The sequence below is a fragment of the Pholcus phalangioides genome, unplaced genomic scaffold (assembly GCF_987345545.1).
Source record: "Pholcus phalangioides strain wild (caught in Gottingen) unplaced genomic scaffold, Ppha-v1.0 ptg000013l_1, whole genome shotgun sequence".
Classification (NCBI taxonomy): domain Eukaryota; kingdom Metazoa; phylum Arthropoda; class Arachnida; order Araneae; family Pholcidae; genus Pholcus; species Pholcus phalangioides.
This window is the reverse complement of record NW_028301606.1, coordinates 35,887,781-35,908,894: the sequence shown is the minus strand read 5'-3', so window position 1 is coordinate 35,908,894 and position 21,114 is coordinate 35,887,781. Positions and strand designations below refer to the sequence as shown.

The 21,114-nt window shown below is 33.3% G+C and overlaps 1 protein-coding gene across 1 annotated transcript; it reads left to right on the top strand.

Moving 5' to 3' along the window:
• The first annotated feature begins 299 nt into the window (after window positions 1–299).
• LOC149078997 (eukaryotic translation initiation factor 4E-1A-like) lies at window positions 300–20,296 on the top strand. Its single transcript, XM_089241246.1, has 7 exons — window positions 300–513; window positions 3,315–3,487; window positions 6,959–7,022; window positions 9,748–9,861; window positions 12,045–12,184; window positions 14,924–14,978; window positions 20,076–20,296. Exons 1-7 carry the CDS (start codon window positions 484–486, stop codon window positions 20,133–20,135), a joined length of 636 nt encoding a protein of 211 aa, XP_089097372.1. The 5' UTR covers window positions 300–483; the 3' UTR covers window positions 20,136–20,296.
• The last annotated feature ends 818 nt before the right edge of the window (window positions 20,297–21,114 follow it).

The window sequence follows — 21,114 nt, the reverse complement described above, 5'->3', positions numbered from 1 at the left end:
ACTTAGAACGATTTTTAAAAAGTAACCTCCAAATTATTTTTTATTGATTTTCATTTCATGTGACTATTAGACATTATATACTATAAATTTTGGACGAAACCACTTTTTATTGGTTTCAGACGTATGAAAAATTGAAGAATCTGCATGATTGAAGTGATGTTGGTCACTTTCATGGTGAAGAACCTAAATGTTCGCATACATTTGTCAAACATTATTATTTTTGATTTTTTTGCGGAACCTGTGTGGCAACAGTGGGCGATTGTGAAATTTATATATATATATATATATTTTTTTTTCTCTTCCCCATATTGTAGGCGATTATTTTGTTGGAGTCAACGTTTCAAATTAATCTCTTGTGGTTTATTTAGTTTCAAGTCGAGATTCGGGAAGAGTTTTTATAAAGCGGGTCTCCAATCACAAACCCCAGCATATAAACTTTTTTTTCTTTCGTTTCTCATTTACAATTCATAAAAATCTTTTGATATGTCCGGCGATGAGACTGAACAGAACAAGGTATGAATTCGTGTATCTCCGCGGAAATCCGTGACGTAACTATTTTTGTTTTAGTTTCGTATGAAAGCATCTAGTCTAGGCTAAACGTGGGGGAAGGCGTTTAGTTTAAAACTGAATATAATTAATATAAGACTCGATTCATTATATAAAGTATTGTAATCGGCTTCTCAATTACCGTAAACGAATTCACCCTGGGCTTGTAACAAGATGTGATACGATGTTTAATTTTCGTGTGATTGAACCTTTAAAAAAAAAGCACGGAAGTATTGTGTTGTTGATTGCACAATCGTCTATCTCGAGCGCGTGTCAGTCATACGCGAGAGAGGGATTCTCCCGTGGAATAGCGCGTGTCAGTCACACGCGAGAGAGGGATTTTCCGTGGAATAGCGCGAGGAAGTTATGCCCGATGAAATCGCGATGTTTTTGAACGATTCTTAAGAAGTGACAGTATTTTTTTAATTATATTGAGGCATTTTTATGTTAATACTTTTCTTTCAAGGTGTAATGTTTGGAAAGTTTCAATGTACTGATACACGCTTGTATTGCTACTATTAGAACCAAGTGTTCATGGCGGCACGATGGGTATTGACAACATGCATTAAGCTTGTACGGGATGGTTATAAATGATTTAACGCTGTACTCACAGATGTATGTAGCGCCCATTCTGATGGAGGTATTTTGATGAAACTTGGTAGGAGGGTATGTGAGCTACATGGGAAAATGAAAATGGTGATAAAAAAAAAAGTTTTTTACTACCATGTGAAAAAGTGATGTTTTTTTCTATTGCAGTCATCTATTTCTCATGATCCAAATAATGAAAAAAAAAAGTTTCAATGAAATGCATCCATCCATAATGGTGGCAAAATAATTAAACTGACACCACTCAGCTTAATTATACCGAACCTATTCTGACCTGCGTGGCACCTATCAGGGTTTCCCCTGACTTTTTATCAATTTAAGCGATTTGGCTAATCAGATGGAAAAGATTGTTGCCAAAAGATATAGAACCTCGGCCAAACTGATGTGTCGTAAAATGTGAATTCTAAAACAACTATGTTAAATGGCTGATTCGACCATAAAGAGGCCAAATGGACACTTGCGAATTCTTTCATTTATTCGCAAAATTAAATATTTTGTCGCGATTTGCCATAATGACGATTGGCAGCGTGAACCCTGGCACCTGTTGTGGTGAATGTATTTCATTGAAACTTGGTATATACATTGTTTGGACTATGCGAAAAAGATTATTGTATTAAATAAATATTTTTCACCTTGTAATTATAGTTTTTTAAATTGAATCTTTATTTTTCATTTGGTCCATATATCCTATATACCAGGGGTTCTCATACTGTGCGCTGACATGAAGAAAATATTGGGGGGGGGGGTGAAAGTTGCCGGTCATCCTGTATATAGAACTGTCCTGTATATATAGGACTCAAAGCATGTACGCTTGTGCCCTTCCGAAAGCTGATTCTGCATACACACCTGTGATTTTCGAGATGTGAAACAGTAACTAGCAACTGGATGACAAAACTGGATATTCAAGGTAGAGTTTTTACAGATTTGGTTTTTTCCCTCTGATCTTGGAAAATTTTTACAATTCGAACAGCCAGTTCAATCCTATAAGATTTTTAAAAAAATGTGCATTCACAATCTTGGAACAAGGCAGATTTACATCATACAGACGTCTATGAATGCTGGTAGATACCCGTTAAAACACTAATTTCTGGTATGTAACTGGATGGGAGAAAACCCACAGGGGTATAGAAACACTGAAATTTTTTTTTTTTTTGAAAATTTTGTATATGGCCCCTCATTCAAGGATGCAATCACGTATCCATCTTATTCTTCAACCCTCGTGTATATCAATACAATATGGTACAATAAAATGCTTCAAAGTAGTAAAACAGCTTTTTCAAGGCTGCACGATCATGATAGATGGTAGAAAGGAGAAGAAAAAAAAGGGAAAAAGAGTTCGAGGTTTTTTAATTTTTTTCCATTCTTGGAACCAAGAAAGAACGTGTTCCCGGGGAACGAGTGAATCAAATTTTTATGTGTTCTTTTCTGACATTCAGGTTATTTGATGTGCTTCAGTGGCATGTCCTTCATAAAAATACGAGGAAATTGGGATCCATATGGGATATCACCAGTTATTGTAAAAAAGAAGTTGTGAAAGTGCAAGTAAAGTTCGCAATTATAACCAAATTTTTTTTTTCAGAGGCAAATAAAGCTGCCAGTTACAGACAAAAAAAAGTCAAAGGCAAGAAAAGTATCAATTTACAGCCAAAAAAATTATCCTGGGCATGAAGTCATTAAAATGATTTCCATTCTTGATTTAACCCACCGTTGGGCGCATTTGATCTGACAGGCACAGCCTGCCGATTTTTTCACCTCGTTCCACCACTAGGTGCTCCCAGTAGCTTTCTGTTTTGATGTGCTCTATGCATCCTTCCCACTTAGTTTTTCCTTGACCTTCACTATGGAAAGCTGTTAGTTTTGTTCAGAGAAGCTCATTGCACCCAAACTCATCACATTTTTTAAAATATGGTGCAATTCATATGCAAATATAGTGTGCCATCAGTGCTTTACTGGAGATGGTACAGACCCGTTCTCCAACAGTGACTGAATAGATATTAATACTGTGAATACGCATGCTTCTTAAAAATGATTATCATGTCACATCAGTGTAGTGTTTCAGTCTAAAATTTACATTTTATTAAAGTACTTATGTGCTAAGCATATATATTTAGTATCTTTGAAATTATATTTATGCTTTTGTGAACATGGCATTATTCTTGCAGGAAAAGCAAGTTGTACCATCTGCACCAGCTGAAGATATTTCCCAAGACCTTCTGGTGAAACACCCGTTACAGAATGTTTGGAGTCTCTGGTTTTACAAAAATGACAGAAGCAAATCTTGGGAAGAGAACTTAATGGAAATAACTTCGTTTGACACAGTTGAAGATTTTTGGGCGTGAGTAATTTTAATTTGTTGTATGCGGTGTAATAAACTTACTCATTTAAGTAGAGTTATTCACAGTATTTTTGGTAAAACAGGAAATGGGTACTAACTTTAGTGACTTTCCATTGTTTCTTAAAAAACACAGTGGTACCTTGACCTGCATGTTTAAAATATTTTCAGCTTACAAAAAAAAGCTTGGGTACTCAGGAAACAGTTTCGTAAATCTTCAAATTTAAATAATGCCAATTGGGTACAGATGCAGTGTAATCCAAATCCCCAAGGCAGGTATAATGGTGCCAGGTTAGTATAATTTTTTAGATCTTTCCACTTCAGGTGGCGCTAGCAACGCGGGCTATTCAAATAGCTTCTCCCTTTGTGTAATATAACGAAATGGCGCTATTTGAAATAGCGTCATTTCGTTTTCCATAGTCTGAAGGTATCGTTTTCTCGTCTCACTAGGATTATTTTTCCGTCAGGTTGTATTTTTACGATATATTTATGTATTTTTACGATACCCTAAAATGTTATGGGCAGTGGCCAGATTGTAAACTTTGGTGAATTGAAAGCAAATCCACATCATTACTATGACATACTCTGATCTATTGTTAAACAAGAATTTTTGCGCTTCCACCTCACAGCCAGAACACTGTGGACATGTTTAACATTTCTTGTGTAAGTTGTTTAAGTGACTTCATTTTTGTGATGTTTTCATGAATTATGGAATCATGCCATACTAATTGCATTATCATTTTGCCTTGACTGGCTATCATATTCATTCTGCGAGCAAATTTCCCATGTGCTCGATGAGTACAGCATTGTCTATTTTATATTTTTAAGTATTTTTCCCCTTCGCCTCTGGAACTTTCATAAAAATTTCCGTCATTTTTTTATTTTACAGTGTTTTGAAATCTGAACTTGAGTTTTAATCGCCCTGTATATCGTAAATCATTGCTAATTAATCTGCATTAATTATGCTTCATTAAACACATTGCATATTTGCCTAGTTTTCATCATAGTTCTTACAAAATAGCTTCCTAATTAAGCTTATTCAATGTAACTAGAGAAAACATCTTTTTAATTACACACAATTTTTTTAATTATTAAAAGTTTGAATAATATTTCAGAAATTAAAAACCCTGTTTTTTTTTTTTTTGAAAAAAAAACTTAGTAACTTTACCAACCCTGCTGGATACCCAAAGGGACTTGTGCCTGGATCGATTTATTATTTTGAAGAGAGTCTGGATTTTTTTTATTTTGTTCATACTGAGAATATTTATTTTTACTATTATTTTTATAATATTGTTGGTTTCTGCTTTTGTTATGTTTTCTACACTGGTGATTTTTTTTCGGTGTCCGTAGTCAGTCACGGCCTTGGCAGCCTTTTGTCAGACTGTCAGACATGTTTGGTGCTGAAAAAAAGTCACCATGGGAAATCTGAATTATACTGCATCTGTTCCGATAATTGTTACCCTATGTGAATATTGGTGCTTAAGTTGTGCAATTGATATTTATTTTATGGATCCATGATAGATTAATTGGATAATTCAAACTTTTTTCCCTAATGACTTTGGACTTCGAATTGACGAAGTCCGACTGTAAATACAAATACAAATACAACGCCACAACAGGCAAAATGCCCAACGAGGTGGCTGATAAAAAGATGCCCATAAAAATATGGTTGTCATATGTTTCAAAAATACAGCAACCCAATTAAAAATGCAATTAACACAAATTACAAACAATATATACACATGATAAAATATTATACGATGCCCATAAAGATTACTTATGGTTGTCTTATTCTAAGAATGGATAGCTTCTCGATTTACCCCAACATGTTTATCGTATTTCTTTTTAAACGTGTCAATTGTGTTACAATTTACTACCTCCGGGGGTAAGCTATTCCATTTATTAACAACCCTATTGGAGAAAAATTCCCTGCGACACCATAACCTTGCATTGTCCCTCACCAATCGATACTGGTGTCCCCTTGTAAAAGCAGTCGATTGGCGGTGTACTAAAAGTTCATGGTCCATCCTATCCATCCCATTGAAAATTTTGAACACTTCGATCATATCTCCTCGACACCTGCGTTCATCCAATGTAAACATATTCAAAAAATGAAGTCTTTCTTCATAACTCAAGCCCTGTGTGCCAATAAGGACACGCGTAGCTCTTCTCTGCACCCCTTCAACCAAGTCTATGTCCCTCTGTAGGTATGGTCTCCAAAACCTTACAGCATACTCCAGTCCAGGACGAACTAAGCCTCGAAAAAGAGGAAGAATGACTTTAGGAGAACGCGAAGAGACCTTTTTGAAAATGAGACCAAGCATTCTATTCGATTTTTTGACAACCGCTGAACAATGTTCAGAAAACCTAAGTCGCTCGTCAATGAGAATTCCCAAATCGGTGACTCTAGTTGCATCCGGGATAGTGACACCATTCAACTCGTAAGAGAACCGTTGGTTGTTCGAACCAAAATGAGCGACCATGCACTTATCTACGCTAAACGTCATGCTCCATTCATTTGCCCATGCTGCAATCTTGTTTAAGTTGGTCTGGAGCAACTCCCTATCGCTTTCATTCCCGATTACCCCCATTAGCTTCACATCATCTGCGAATTTGCTAGTAATTCCATCGATACCCTGATCGAGTTTGTCGATAAAAAGTGAAAAAAGTATGGGGCCAAGGACACTTCCCTGAGGAACTCCACTTGTGACGTCTGTCCAACCAGAGAATTCCCCGTTCACCATAACTCGTTGCGACCTATCTCTTAACCACGATTCTATCCAATTCAGCAAGTTGCCCCCTATTCCAATCTCGTGTAAACGCTTCAAGAGTTTGCCATGTTGGACCCGATCGAATGCCTTCTGGAAATCAAGGTAAACAACGTCGACATTTTTGCTCTTACCCAAAGCCTTAGTCACGTAATCATAGAAGCAAAGGAGGTTAGTTACACATGACTTCCCCTTCCTGAACCCATGCTGATTATCCGACAATACATTATTCTCGTCTATCCACTTCACAAACTGCCTTTTGATGATAATTTCCAAAATTTTCGAGAGGGAGCTCGTCAAACTCACTGGACGATAATTAGACACCACTTCTCTACTACCCTTCTTAAATATCGGAACAACGTTAGCCAGTTTCCAATCTCTCGGGACGATACCCTCAGCAACACTACTCCTGTATATCTGTGCGACTGGCCCCAACAATTCATTAGCACCTTCCCTGAGAACCCTGGGATAGATATCATCTGGTCCTGGTGCTTTGCTTGCACATACATTTCTTAGAAGATTTAGGACCTCCACGTCTTCCACTTGAATATCGTTGAGCGTTTTATTACCCCATATAACCTTACATGTGAACAGCTTTTTACAAATAATCCTAAGTTTGAGCAACTTATTTCATGTGAGCTGTTTTCTGATGCAATTCTTATTCAATGGTTACGAATAATTTTTTTTCTTTTTTTTGTTATTTAAGGCTGTACAACCACATAGAAGTTGTAAGCAAAATTCCATGTGGATGTGATTATGCTCTATTTAAAGTAAGTGCTCTAAATACACTATTCACTGTTTTATAAATCACTTTTTTAAAAACTTTTTTTTACTCGTAAAAAATATTACAATTCTGTTGAAGCTCATGTTAAATAACAATCAAAATGACACTGAGATGTCAGAGGAGTTGTTTGCTACAGGAAATTTCTACACATGAAGAGTGTCAATTAACATGTTGACTGTGTAGTTCACAGGTTGAGTTTCCTGGTTTAAAAAAGTGGGAAGTGACTATATCCTAAGGTGTGGAGGAGAATTTTTTTTTAAAAATACAACAAAAATGAAAAAAGAAATTTACAAGTGCAGGAGAGCAATATTGTGAAAATTTATGGATCTGGCCAGCGCATGGCTATTTCTGTATTAGTTCTGACTTTCAACCATGAGAATGACAAATATTAAGTCATAAAGGTAAAGTTATTCACATTAGGGTGGATCGAAAAGTATAGGAAATTTTTTTTTTTTCGAAATTACTTTTGGCTTGGGGTGGGAAAGTTGTCTCTTGGGTGTAGAAAGTTCTCATAATTTTTTTTATTGAAATCCATTCATATCTTCTGGTGCCTCAAGCACCCCAAAAATAGTTAAAAATTGAAATTTTTATTAAAAAAAAATTTGAAATTACTTTAGGCATGGGGTGGGAAAGCTGTGTCTTGGGTATATTAGTTTGCGCAATTTTTTTAAATTGAAATCCATTCACATCTTCCAGTGTCCCAAAATTGTTAAAAATTCACACTTTTATGAAAATGTATTAAAAATTGTAAATTAATGAAAAATGTTTATAAATTTTGCAGAGTATTTAGGTATTAAAATATAAACTCATAAATAATAGTAATTTGATAATAATACATGAAGTATAAATTTAAAAATCAAAGCAATCAATTATAAAACTTATAAAAATTGTACTTATATAATAGCTTTTTCAATTCTGTTAATTTGAAGATTTACATATTTCTAAATGTTGTAATGCTTTTTGGTATTAAAATGTTAGATATGGCTTGATTTTGTCCTATTCAATATGAAACCGTGTCTCTTCTCCACACACACGTTCCGACACCTCAGACACTAGGCGAATGCATCTTTTAACTGTTTGGGTACGGCATGAATATTTTTACCATTTCTTCCAATTTTTACTATATTAAATACTTTTATACATTTAATAATAAGCAATCAACGATTCTTATTATTCATTCTCTGCCTTTTCTATTTTCCTCGTGAAATCGATTAGTTAACTCATTTTTTATTTTTTATTCAAAATTTGCATAAAAATTTATTTTTGGCAAATATTTAAGTGTCTTGAGGCACTGGAAGAAATTAATTGAAGTTGAAAAAATTTTGTATTTATGCTAGTATGCTTAAAAGACAACTTTTGCACCCTAAGCCGATTCTTTTATCCACATTTTGATTTTTCGATCCACCATAATCCACATGTCAAATTATTGAGGTTATTGTATTTTTACTTTTGCATGAAACTCTCAGTGGAATAATTTTGTAGTTTTTAAAATAAAAAATGTGTAGTTCACACTGTCATATATTCAGAATTACATTTTTTCTGGTAGGCGAACAACATAAGCATCAATGATAACATCTGAAATAAAAACAATTTTTATGAGAATAACCATACTTCTATTTTTGTGTAATTGAATCTTCATCTATTTTTGTAAATTTATTTTGTGGGAGAAGCAAAGATTTTTTTTATGATGTAAATATAAATTTGAATAAGTTTTCCTTCAACTGTTTAGTTTTTTTTAAAAATTGAATATCACAAAGCATCGTGCAAAACATATCACAGAGTCATCTAATGTTAATCCTTTTTCTGCCCAAATATTTGGAATTATGACTCTGCTTGTGCAAAAAAATATTTTACTTTTTATACTTGTGTTGTAAATCATCAGAAAGCGATTGAGCAGGCTACTGGACTCATCCATAGATGATGGGAGCAGGTTAAGGATTGAACATGCTTTTTCCCAGTATGAATTAGTAGCACGTTCTTTTGAATTTTCTCTCAGATCTAAAGCAGGGGCCTCCAGTCCCCCATACCACTCAGCTACGAGCACGAGCACTGTTAGTGTCAGTAATAATCAGAAGAAAGACACCCATGTGAAAACTTATATATGCCTGAACTCAAGTCAACATAATAAAAAGAAAGGTAAGAAAGCGATCAGGCCTACAACATTTTAAAATTCATTCGAGTCACAACAAGCAAAACTTGATCTGCCGTGTTGTCTGCTTCCGAATTTGAAAGACAGGTGGCAGCACTACTTGAACGTATAACAAGTGTTCCTAAGAAATAAACTTCGTGTTGGTTTCACAACACATGCATGCACATTCCAACTTGTGCTCATTTGTTGAAAATTCTATAGAGGAATTTCAGGTACATGCATGGTTTAGTGGTGAGCAATGTGTAGTGCTTGTGAACTGCTGGAAGATGCCAAATCTAGGGATAGGGATACAATCTAATGCTTTTTTCAGAGCAGCAGTGGACATCATCTAGTGAATCATATCATCACTGATCATGAATAGTGTCAGTGTAGATGATTCACTTTCACCTGATGAAATGCAGTGTATTTCATCATTTTGATGATTTGCACCCAACTTCCATGGTGATACAAAAAAATTCTGGGGGTAAACACATTTATTTTTCTTACAGGTATAATTATCATGTTTTTGTCTTTTATTTCCATAATTGATGTCACTTTAATTATTGTTCTTGTGTATTTATAGCAAGGGATTAAACCTATGTGGGAAGACAACAGGAATAAGCAAGGTGGCAGGTGGTTAATGAATATTATGAAACAGCAAAGGACTACCGACCTAAACAATTATTGGTTAGAAATGGTAATTTTATTATTTAAGATTAAACAATTTGTCTATAGTCATGCATGAATCCATTAGACTGTTGCTAGTAGGGGGCGTTGAAAACCAAAGCGTTAAACTGGTTTAAATCATCAAAAACAGGTTTAAACCATCTAAAACAGGTTTAAACCATCAAAAACAAGTTTAAACCATCAAAAACCTAAACAGATGCTTTTAGATAATACTTTGAACACAATAGGTTGATAACATGGTGAGTAACTTACTTTTTTGTCTATTACGGTTTATTTTTAAACTCTAATTTATTACAATAATTATAATGAAATATTAATTATAACTGGCAATTTTGTATTTTTCGGCAGTCTAGAGCAGATAATATATAATTTTCTGTCCATTTTATCGAAACTTCTTATCACCTGTGTTCAATTTATGAAGCGAAATAGAGTTTATTCACAGTATGTGTGATAGGGGATCACAGGGTTAGGTTTTTGACCTCAGAAACATACTTGGTATTAAAACAGTCAAAAACTTATTGTTAATGGTGTCATTCTTACTTTTTCACTTAGAATAAGTTATAGGAACTTTTCTCTCTTAAACATTATATATATATATATATATATATATATATATATATATATATATATATATATATATATATATATATATATATATATATATATATATATATATATATATATATATATATATATATATATATATATATGCAATCAGCACTGCTAAATTAAAGGAAGTGATAGTCCTACAATTTAGTATTTTGATTGCTAGCTATATTTTAATGTCATGCATAATAAGGATATCATTTTTAGTGTCAGTGATTATTTAGATAATTTAATAATAACAGAAATCAACATTACATTTTTGGCATAAAAGAACTTTTTAAACACATATCTGTTATGCCAAGGGTAAAGCAGATGGTTCATATCAATACACATATATATATAAGTAGTTGAAGAAATTTTTGAAGATCAAGAATCTCATCTTTAATTACGGAATATCAAATAGTTCCATAGTTTTTCCTTCAGCTTTTATGTTATGCTCTATTAAAATTGTATATTTTATATGAAAAATACACATGTATTGTCCAAAGTAATTCTGTAGAGCAGAAAATTATTTTACAATCATTAAGTATTTGTTCTTTGTATAACACAGTGACTTTAAACATTACATGCAATCAGTGTGTAGTTTCAATGGGAATTTTCATATTAAAATCGATAAGATTTTTGATGTGTTTTAAACCACTGTTTAAACTGTCAAAAACTGCTATATGTCAAAAGCCTGCCAACCCTTGTTGCTAGAGATGACAATGTGAATAGACACTAGGTTGTATCATCTATGACAGTGATGGGCAAATATTTTTAGAAGCGGGCCAGACATTCTGACAGTGATTCATAATTGGAATTTTTATGCTTAGAAATGAAGTCGTGGGATGTGTTGTATACTTTAAAGACTGTCATGGTTTCATTACAAATGAGAGGCAATGGTTTATTCTTTAGAACTGTGAAAAAACATTAAATAAATATAATTTAAAAACTGTGATACAATTGACACGTTTAAAAAGAAATACGATAAACACGTTGGGATAAATCGAGAAGCTATCCATACTTAGTATAAGACAACCATAAGTATTCTTTATGGGCATTGTATAGTATTTTATCATGTGTATATATTGATTATAATTTTTGTTAATTGCATTTTTAATTGGGTTGCTATATTTTTTTTTAAATTTAAGATATCCATATTTTTTATGGGCAACTTTTTTTTAGCCACCTCGTTGGGCATTTTGCCTGTTGTTGTGTTGTATTTGTATAAAAACTTTTCATGTATATTGCATACACCTTCCAATCTTTTGGACATATAAAAGTTTTTAAATCATTTCAATTTAAATTCTCGCCACTATATTTTCCATATACAAAAAAGGGCACTCCCTTGAATGAATTTTTTTAAAAACTAAAATTGAAATTTTTATACTATTTTTAAATCTCTGGCAGGCTGGATGTAACCTCTAGCGGGCCATAGTTTGCCAATCATATGCCAGCTGCTCCAAGAACGAAATAAAAAATATCAAAAATTCAAATAGGATTTGCAACTGTACATAAAGAAATTTTCTTTGTGTTAACTTTTTTTCTTTTATTTATTACTGTGTTTTATTTTTACAACTATGATTCATTCTTGTGTTTTTCTTCAAGCTTTTATGCATGATTGGAGAGGCTTTTGAGGAATGCAGTGAAGACATTTGTGGGGCTGTTGTGCAGATTAGGTCGAAAGGAGACAAATTAGGCTTATGGACAGCAGATGTGAGGCATTCACAAAATATTTTGAAAATAGGGTAATCTGAGTTTTTCTCTTTATTCTTGCAGCAACCTAAACTATGAAATGAACTGATCGTATTTGATAACATTTCATGTTTTAAAGTTTTTTACATAACATCAAGATGATTACATATAGCTTTTTGATGAGCTTTTTCCACACATTTTTTTATTGTGCTGGATAAATACGTCTGTCCATTAGAAAAAAATTGCTTCATTGAAGGTCAGATGGGTTATTTTCTTTGCATGTGATTAGTTACCAAATTTGTATATGTATAAATACTTGCAATATTAATGCATTGGTAAATGTTTTGGAAGAGTGAGCATATGCATTGATCAGAACTAGTGGCATATAAATGCGACAGACTACCATGTGGCTTTTCGAGAGGCTCATGCCATGTGGAACAACAATCTGTTCTGAAGCAGATCTTTAGATACGTGATTCAGAAGGATGCACTTCCATTCTCTTACAAAACAATGATAGCTATTGCACTGCTCTTTCTGTACCAGATCTTGATATATAGGTGCAATGAACTAACCTAAGCTTTCCTGTTTCTGTATGTGAATCACCTGTGATTTTAAATCTTTCACCAGTTCAAAGAATTGTTTCGTGTGAAAAGGGGAAAAACAAATTTCCCTCTCCCAAAAAAGTCTCCCCCACACAGAGTAGATACACAACCACTAACAGTAAACAATATGGTATTATCTATCATCGTACACATATATTACAGTACTTATAAATATACAAACAGTATAAACACTTTAATGCTGCTATTTCACATTTCATAAGTTGAACATACATTAGTTTCGCTTATCTGACATGAACGAGAAGGCAGAACATTGGATAAGCGAAGATATCGGATAATAGGGAGGTGTTAAGAAAAACCCTATTAACGTCGAACTATGTTAAAATTTTACACATTATGAACCTAATAATCATGTTTTACAACTAAAAAACAGAAAAAATTGATTACAGAAAATTAAGTTACAGAATTTTCTGAAGTTAAATACAGTATACCTAAAAGTCCAATCCTGTAATGATTTAAGGAAATTTTTGATTGTAGTCTGCTTGCCTGACGAATGCTGTTTCTTTGCTGCTAAGTCTTGCCATCTTTGAAGCATTATTATGTTGATTCCTGTAGCTTCTTGTTGCTCAATGTATTTAATCACAGTTTCTAGAGCCTTAGTTGTTGTGTCAAATTCAGAGAGGCTAAACAGTTGGTTCTTGACCTTGCTCTTCAATTTCGTTGTCATCGCAATTGACAATAGTGGCAATTTCTTCATCAGTTATTTCATACTGATTATTATAGTCATAGTGTAGATGGCAGCGCCACTGTACAGTCGGGGTAACTAATTGACAGCAGTAGAGTCAGGAGCAACAAAAAAATAGACTACGCTCATGCTCTTAAGTTGCAGTTCTTGTTGCCGTTTGATGCATTTTTGTGTTTTTTGTGGTGGGACGTCAGATAATATGGAATGTTGAATAAACAAGATTCTACCGTAGATGGCAATGCTTTGAAGGCACAAGAACATCTCAAACTATCATATATATGTTTAGAAACACTTAACATCTCCCAGCATTCTCTTAATTCTTCATGTTTCCCGGAGGAAAATTACCAAGGTGTACATACAGGGCAATTACTTAAGTCCCCTGGCTGCAAATTACTGATGAACCATTGACCCTAAAGACATAGAGTAAAGCCTCCCAACAATGGCCAGTAACGAGTCTGTTAAAATGTGGTCATTATTGAGGGAGGAATGGCTGTTATATTTCTGAAGAAAAAAACCCAACTGAGGTCTACACGTTATTTGGGTATTTTTTAAACTGGAAGTGTGCCTCTGGGATCCACAGTTCATCAGTAATTTGATGATGAGAGACTTAAGTGTTCATCCTATATAGTGTAATGTAGTATTAGCATTTTTCTTCAACGACATCAATAATCTGGGCACTGCCAGTAGTGTTTAGCATAATGTATTATTTAAAGGAGCAAGAACACGGATTAATTTTGGTTTTCCATTGGTTATACTGATTTTGGAAAAATTATAGCCAAGCGCGAGGCAAGTTAAACTAGATTTATACTCAGTTTGGTAATGTCAACAAGTTTAATCTTTTATTTACCAACAAAATGCATCATTTTGTTATCACAATGCATGAAAATGATCAGCCATGGGAAATTTGCATGTTTTATTGAATTACATTGATTGCATGTTGTCATTGGCTTAGTATTTGCAAATCAATTTTATTCAAACTGCAGAAATTTCTTTGACCATTTTCATGGGTATAGCTTATCTGCTAATCATGATAGTTCATTATAAAATTAATTTAGAGAAAATTAATTTAATGATTGTAAGTTATCACTTCTCAACTGTTTGTCAAAATATGTATTTTAGTGCATGCACTATAGCATGTAGTCATATAGCTTTGTGTGGTCAAATGAAATTGTTTTCAGATATGTGGCCTGCACATTTTATATTAATGACACTTAAAAAAAATTTTGTTAATCTGTTTCTACTCTATTTTTAATTACTATTTATTATCTACTCTATTTTTAATGTTAAATTTTTATTCAAAAAATTTATATGAAATCTCATTGACCAGAATGTTCTAATTTTCATTAATTTACTCAATAATTAAAAGGATTTTTTATAATAGTTTTTTCAATAGAACAAATCAACTTCAGTGTATGGAGGTTCAGATTGAATTTAGTTTTGGACAAGATATTAAAATTCCTTTTCTATAATTTTTATTTTTTCTGCAGAAGAACGATGAAAGAAAGACTCCACATCCACCCAAAAGTTCTCTTAGGATATGAAGTAAGTTTTAATTTGTGTTTTCAGTTTTATTAAATATCGATAAATGTTTTTCTCAAACCATTAGCTCTTGATAATCTTTTAAATGCACATGATTTCCTTTTATTGCAGAGCTTGACAAATTGTACAAAAATCTAGGTGCCAACCAAATATGTACCAACCCAAGTGCATTTTTTTTTCAACGGCTAGTAATCACACATAGAAAATTGTAATCCATAGTATCAATTTTTTAGTTCCAGTGGCATAGCTGCCAAGTCTCTCAAATTTTTCAGGAATCTCCCGAATTTTAGCTTCATCGCTCGACCTCCCAAAAAGTTCTTAAATCTCCCGAATTTTTACAAAAATCACAGAAATCTCTAATTGCCCCTAAAAATTTCCTACTTCATTAAAAAAATCCCCGCTTATGAAAACAATCCCTAAGAAATTTCTTGTGGGGCATGAAGCCTCTTTTTTTCCCCTTTCGAAATGACGTTACACGTCGTAAATGGGGAAATTCCCTTTTTAAGGAAGTTTTACAAACCCTCTGATGGTAACAAGAAAGTTGTTTGTCTTATCGTGCAGGGGAATGGCTTAGCAGCCAATAGTCCTGGATAATAATTGAAGATTATAGTGACACGCATATGGTCAAAATTTCTTTTGTTGAAGTTACGTACGTGCAATATAACAAAGCATGAATACTGATAAGCAAAAACATATTTAATCAATTTTAAAGATACTTATTCTGATGAATTTCCTTTCATCAAACGTTCCAGAAGAGGGCCGACTTTTCCTTTTTGTACAAGTTGTGTTACGGACATAAACATCGGTCATGGAAAGACTGCCATCATCACTCGTGAAATGAAAAAAAAACAACAACACACACACTGTGACACTTTTTGTGACACTTCAAGTGTCACAAAAAGCCAGTGTTCTTCAAAAATTGACAGTGTTTTCCTTCATCTTCCAATGATTTTGGGGTCATTCGTGCAGAATGTTTGTTCACAGCGTTTCTGATTGAACACAATATTTATTTTTACATCATTGAAGTTTTGGCCTCCAATTTCACTTGTTTTTTGCGTAGGAATTTTATTCCCAAGGGTTTAACTTTTATGTTTGAAAAATCTCTATTTTATTTGAAAAAATCCCTATTGTATTTATTAGGGAGTGGTTTTAGCATAAAATACGTGTTTGCGCGAAAATCTCCCGAATTTTCATTTTCAAAAGTTGGCAGCTATGCAGTGGTGATCTTAGCACCTGAGATTTGTCAAGCCCTGTTTTATTGTATAGTAGAACCTCTTGAATTCAGACTCTTTGAGACCTAGATGATTCAGTACTATGACTCGCGATTTGTTTATTTCCCAAGTTTTTAAATTTAAAGCAGTAATGTGCCTATGAGCATTTTGATTCATATTTTCCTTTAAAATAAATTACTTTAATTCATTTGGTTTATTAATTTTTAATTTGCTTAGTTTGAGGGTTCAGCAAGTAGAGAAGTCATTAAAACTTCATTTAAACTTCTGAATGGAAAAAATAATTTTGTATTTACTACTTCATAGTCTTGGACATTAACTAAGATTCATCATTCAAAATTTTGGTCCACATTTTGTGTATAGGTGAAACACAGTTTGCATTACAAAGCAGTTGGATACAGACCTTTTCTAGGTTTGTAGCATTCAATTGTCTTCTGTATTTTTAGGGCATGCAGAGACATAAACAATATGCACAATGCTCAGCAAAAAGCTAGAAATGAAAGTGCTTTATTTGTCAAAAATGATTATACTGCTGGCATTGAACAGTAAAATGCAAACAAATCCTATTGTAAAAAAGGATGGACAACACAGTTAAACCATCCAGTTCACCTTGACTTATTTACATCGGACTGCGTAATTTATGCTGTGATTTTGGGAGTGGTCTCAAAATAGCATCATTCTTAAACTTGCATGCCTTCATAATTTGCTGTGCATTATGGAAGAGAGTTTACAGACTGGACCGTGGATGACTCCAAAAAAGAATGTAATTTATATTGTGAGAAAAGAATTGTCTGGTTGCTAGCACCCTGTTTTGGCAAAAAAGTCATTTCTGTCATTTTGCTTTGGCTCGAGTCAATCTTATAGGAACTAAACAGTGCTGTGGGTGAAAAAATTGAATTTTTTTTTTAGGGATTTTATTGTGTTATGATTGTTGTCTAAGGAGGATACCCTCCCCTCATCCTACTTTTTCTAGTTTTTGAGTGGGAGCCCTGCTTATTCTCTAAACATATTTTGTATAAGGCAAAAAAAAAGTTTTTTTCCCTGAAAATTGTCAAAGGTAGATTTTCTGACCTTATATTTTTCACACATTTGTACCTGTGATCTATGTTCTAGCTTTTTCAAAGTTCAACTCTGTTAAGTATACTCAAAGTGTTATGTTGCCATACCTGCCACATCACTTGACATTTTCGGCATGCTTTGAAATTCATTTAGATAATCATGGAAAATAATAAAGCACTGGACAAAAGTTTTAAAACACTAAGGTTAACTATTCAGTTCGCAGGAATGAAATGAAAGGAGTTCTGTTGATCAAATCTGACTTTCTGACTAATCACATTCATTGGAACATGCGGGTGCCATCATTGTTTTCCAAAAAATGCAGTGGACACAGTCTTTCCACGGAAAGCAATAGGCCTATAATGGTACAAATATTCAATCATTACACTTCACTTATAGATAACACATAGCAGCACTATTACAAGCATTACACAGGAACAAACACGTTAGGTTCTCAATAAGTACACTCACATTTCAACATGTACAGTTCATATTTATTAGACGCTCCACTGAGGAATATGGTCAAGGTGCATACATGGTTTAGTAGTAGTAGTGGACATCCATATACAGGGTTCATACAAAATTACATAAAAATTAAGGACTTTTTAAGGAGTTTCAAGCAGTTTTTAAGGAGTCACGGCAAACTTCATAACTTTTTCTTATAACTTCATAAGTTTTACAGCAAAAAAAAGGGAGCGGGGTACATATGCAAATTTATTTTTATTTTGCCAAACAAATTTTCCCTCTTCTCAAAAATATAGATGTAGAAGTGGTTCAGAAATTACAACTTTTGATTTGTTACCCAGCATTATAAGAATTCATAAAATAATCAATCTACATACATACTTTTTCTGTTGTCACCAAAGTATTCTAAAACTGTAAAGTTTCGGTCAAAAATATAACTCATAACAGCATCACATAAATTATAAAAATGATATTCATTCCCCCTCCCCAATTTATTAAAAATAAAAATCCACTGCTGACAGATTTTTCTTACAAAATTATATATTTGCAGCAACTCTTTATTTATCACTTGCTCAAAGTGGATCAACACATACACAAATTCTTTAAAATTAAGTTTTTCAATTTTCCTTCTTGTTTTTCAGTTATACTCAGAAAGAAATTGTTGTAAAATGAGAGCAAATTTCAGGACATTCAACACGATGTTTAGCGATTTAGCACTCATTATTTTGCGACATTGGTGATTTAACACGTTATTTAGCGAAATTTATAAATTGACTCTCATAATTCGGCAGACTAGCTCTTATTTATGAAATGAATTTTTTTCCCCCACGAAACATCGGCAGACCTGCCAACTCTCCCGATTTTTCATCTTTCCTCCCGCTCTCCGGATTTGTTAGAATATCTCCGGATTTTGGCAGAAAATTAGATTTTACCCAAGCTTTCACGTTGTCGTGGCGTCAATAATTACCGTCGTTAGGGAAAACACCCATAGAGGACAGCCGTACTCATTTCCATCGAGCAGCCTTAAAAAAGTCTCTGTGACCGCATTTAAGCAACTGTCAAAGACGCAACTTCGTTTTCGGCAATCATTTATCAGGGGTATGACCTTAGTTGCCGAAATTCCTGTGTAATCGTTATTGTTTTCCATTAACAGCCGTGCGGTAAACACGTTTTTCCGTCGGCAGCTTTGTAATTTGATTTTTTTTTAATTGTTTCTTCCGTTTAAACATCTTCAGAAAAAAAATATAAAACTTTTAAGAGTTCATATATCCAAGGTTATCAATCACTGATAGCATCCATGAAAGAAAACACTTATGTTTTATAAACAGTATATGTAGATGTGATTTCTCTATGCTGCATGGAAGGACTGACATGGAATTATATTCTGCTCAGGGGCAATGCAGAACCTGCCTTGGGGGGGGGGTGTAACTTTTTCTTAATTTATTAAAAAAAAAAAAATTTCGAATTTTTTTTTTACGAGTTTTTTTTTTTTATTAGAGTCTATGAGTGTCGGGGGGGGGGGGGTTCTCCCCCTTAGGAGAATTTCTGGATTTCTAAAGTTGGCACGTCTGCATCGGGATTTGACGCAATGACGATCGACCATAGTAATTTCTGCTGCTTGTAGACCGACTTTTTTTCCCTTTTTTTTTTAAAACTGAAACCGCGGTCGGTTGTTGAGAAACACTGGACTGCAGTAAACAATCTTCAGCTGTACAATCAAGGATATAATCTGGGTTTCACGATGAAAAGCCTGATGAGGGGGGCCGATAATTTGAATAAGGAGCTGCAGTTACCACAATCCGGTTTTCGGGGACAAAATCAAGAAGGGGGGGAAAGTCGACTTTTTTTTAGAAACAGCTGGAAGGATTTTAAGGAGTTTTTAAGAGTCCTTAAAAAGGAAATGAAAATTAATGACTTTTTAAACACCATGCGAACCCTGATATAGTGAGGATCAAGGACAACATGATACATAACATGAAATCCGAGCCCAATTTACCATCTTCACAATATGGAAGACAGATGGAAACACAAGCAAGAACACAAAACAATGCTCACAATACATTGTGGCATGTACTGATTCATTAGAAGTTTCTTAGAGGAATGTGTACGAGCTCTGCATGTGTGGTTAAATAATAGTAGTAGACACCCACTATACATTTTGAAAATGTAGTACAAAAAAAGATATGAAATTTCTTATTTAATAGAAAAAAGCAAAAACAGAATTTGGGTGAAGAAACAAATGTTAAAGTTCTCTGTAGTGTCTGGATTTGAGAAGTTCTACTGTATATTTAAAATGTATCAATCAGATTAAAAAATTTCCTCATTCATCATTTAATTATTTTCTTTGCAGGCCCATTCAGACACGCAAGTAAAAATGGGATCTGCTGCAAAATGTATATTTCAAGTATGATTTTTAAAAACAAAAGGATATTGAGCTCATGATTTGTACGAATGAAAGATAACATTAAATTACATTTGTGATGGTCAGCTGTTGCCTGGCAGTATTTTGCTATTTGAATAAATTTGTGTGTATTGTGTAGCACATTAAAGGCTTACTTATGGATCATTTCATTACCAAGAGTTTTCTCAGGTATATAAAAATAGACTGGTTTTGCCTTGCAGTTTCACACCCAGAAAACTTGCATGGTTATTTGAATTCTGATTAATTACCTAGAATTTTCATGAAATACACCTGAAAAATTTGATTTTTTTGTTCAATTTTGCAATTCCTGTAAGCTCATAATTTTTTTGTTCAATTTTGAAATTCCTGTAAGCTCATAATTTTTTTTAAAACGTAATGTTTCTTGATAATTTTTCAGGTAGTATTCAATGCTGGAATTATATGAAATATATAATTGACTTTTTAATTTAAAGCTTCTCTCAGCCAGTTTTTTTTAACAAGGCAATTCCATTGATTCTTATTGTGCTGTGTGCATACCTTGCCCTGTGTTGTAATCAGGGTTGGTAAAAAAAACGGTTTTTTTGAAAAAAACCCAAAAAACCGGGTTTTTTTGGTTTAAACCAGGTTTTTTTGGTTTAAACCGGTTTTTTTGTTTTAAATAGTATTAACATTAAAAACAATGAAATTTCTGAAAAATCATTCAAACTTCCAATAATTAACAAAAATAAAATGTTTATTAATGTAATTAACACTATTCCCATGCTAATTAATCAATAAATATTTATTAAATTTTAACAAAAACCAACTTTTGCCATTTAATTATTTTTTGCTTAACTCAATGGATTACTGTGTGTTTGAAAATTCTTTTAATGTTATTATTAATCATATAATATATAAAGGTTTTTCTCCAGTTACTTTCAGTATGCTTAATTAGGAAGCTATTTTGCAAAAAGTAATAAAAATTAGGTGAATATAATGCATTTAATGA

Bases quoted from the DNA above. Each gene is read 5' to 3' on its own strand.
- LOC149078997 (XM_089241246.1), top strand. From the start codon at position 484: ATGTCCGGCGATGAGACTGAACAGAACAAG. The intron at 514-3,314 runs GTATGAATTCGT...TTATTCTTGCAG, and splicing joins ATGAGACTGAACAGAACAAG to GAAAAGCAAGTTGTACCATC. The intron at 14,979-20,075 runs GTAAGTTTTAAT...TTTTCTTTGCAG, and splicing joins AAGTTCTCTTAGGATATGAA to GCCCATTCAGACACGCAAGT.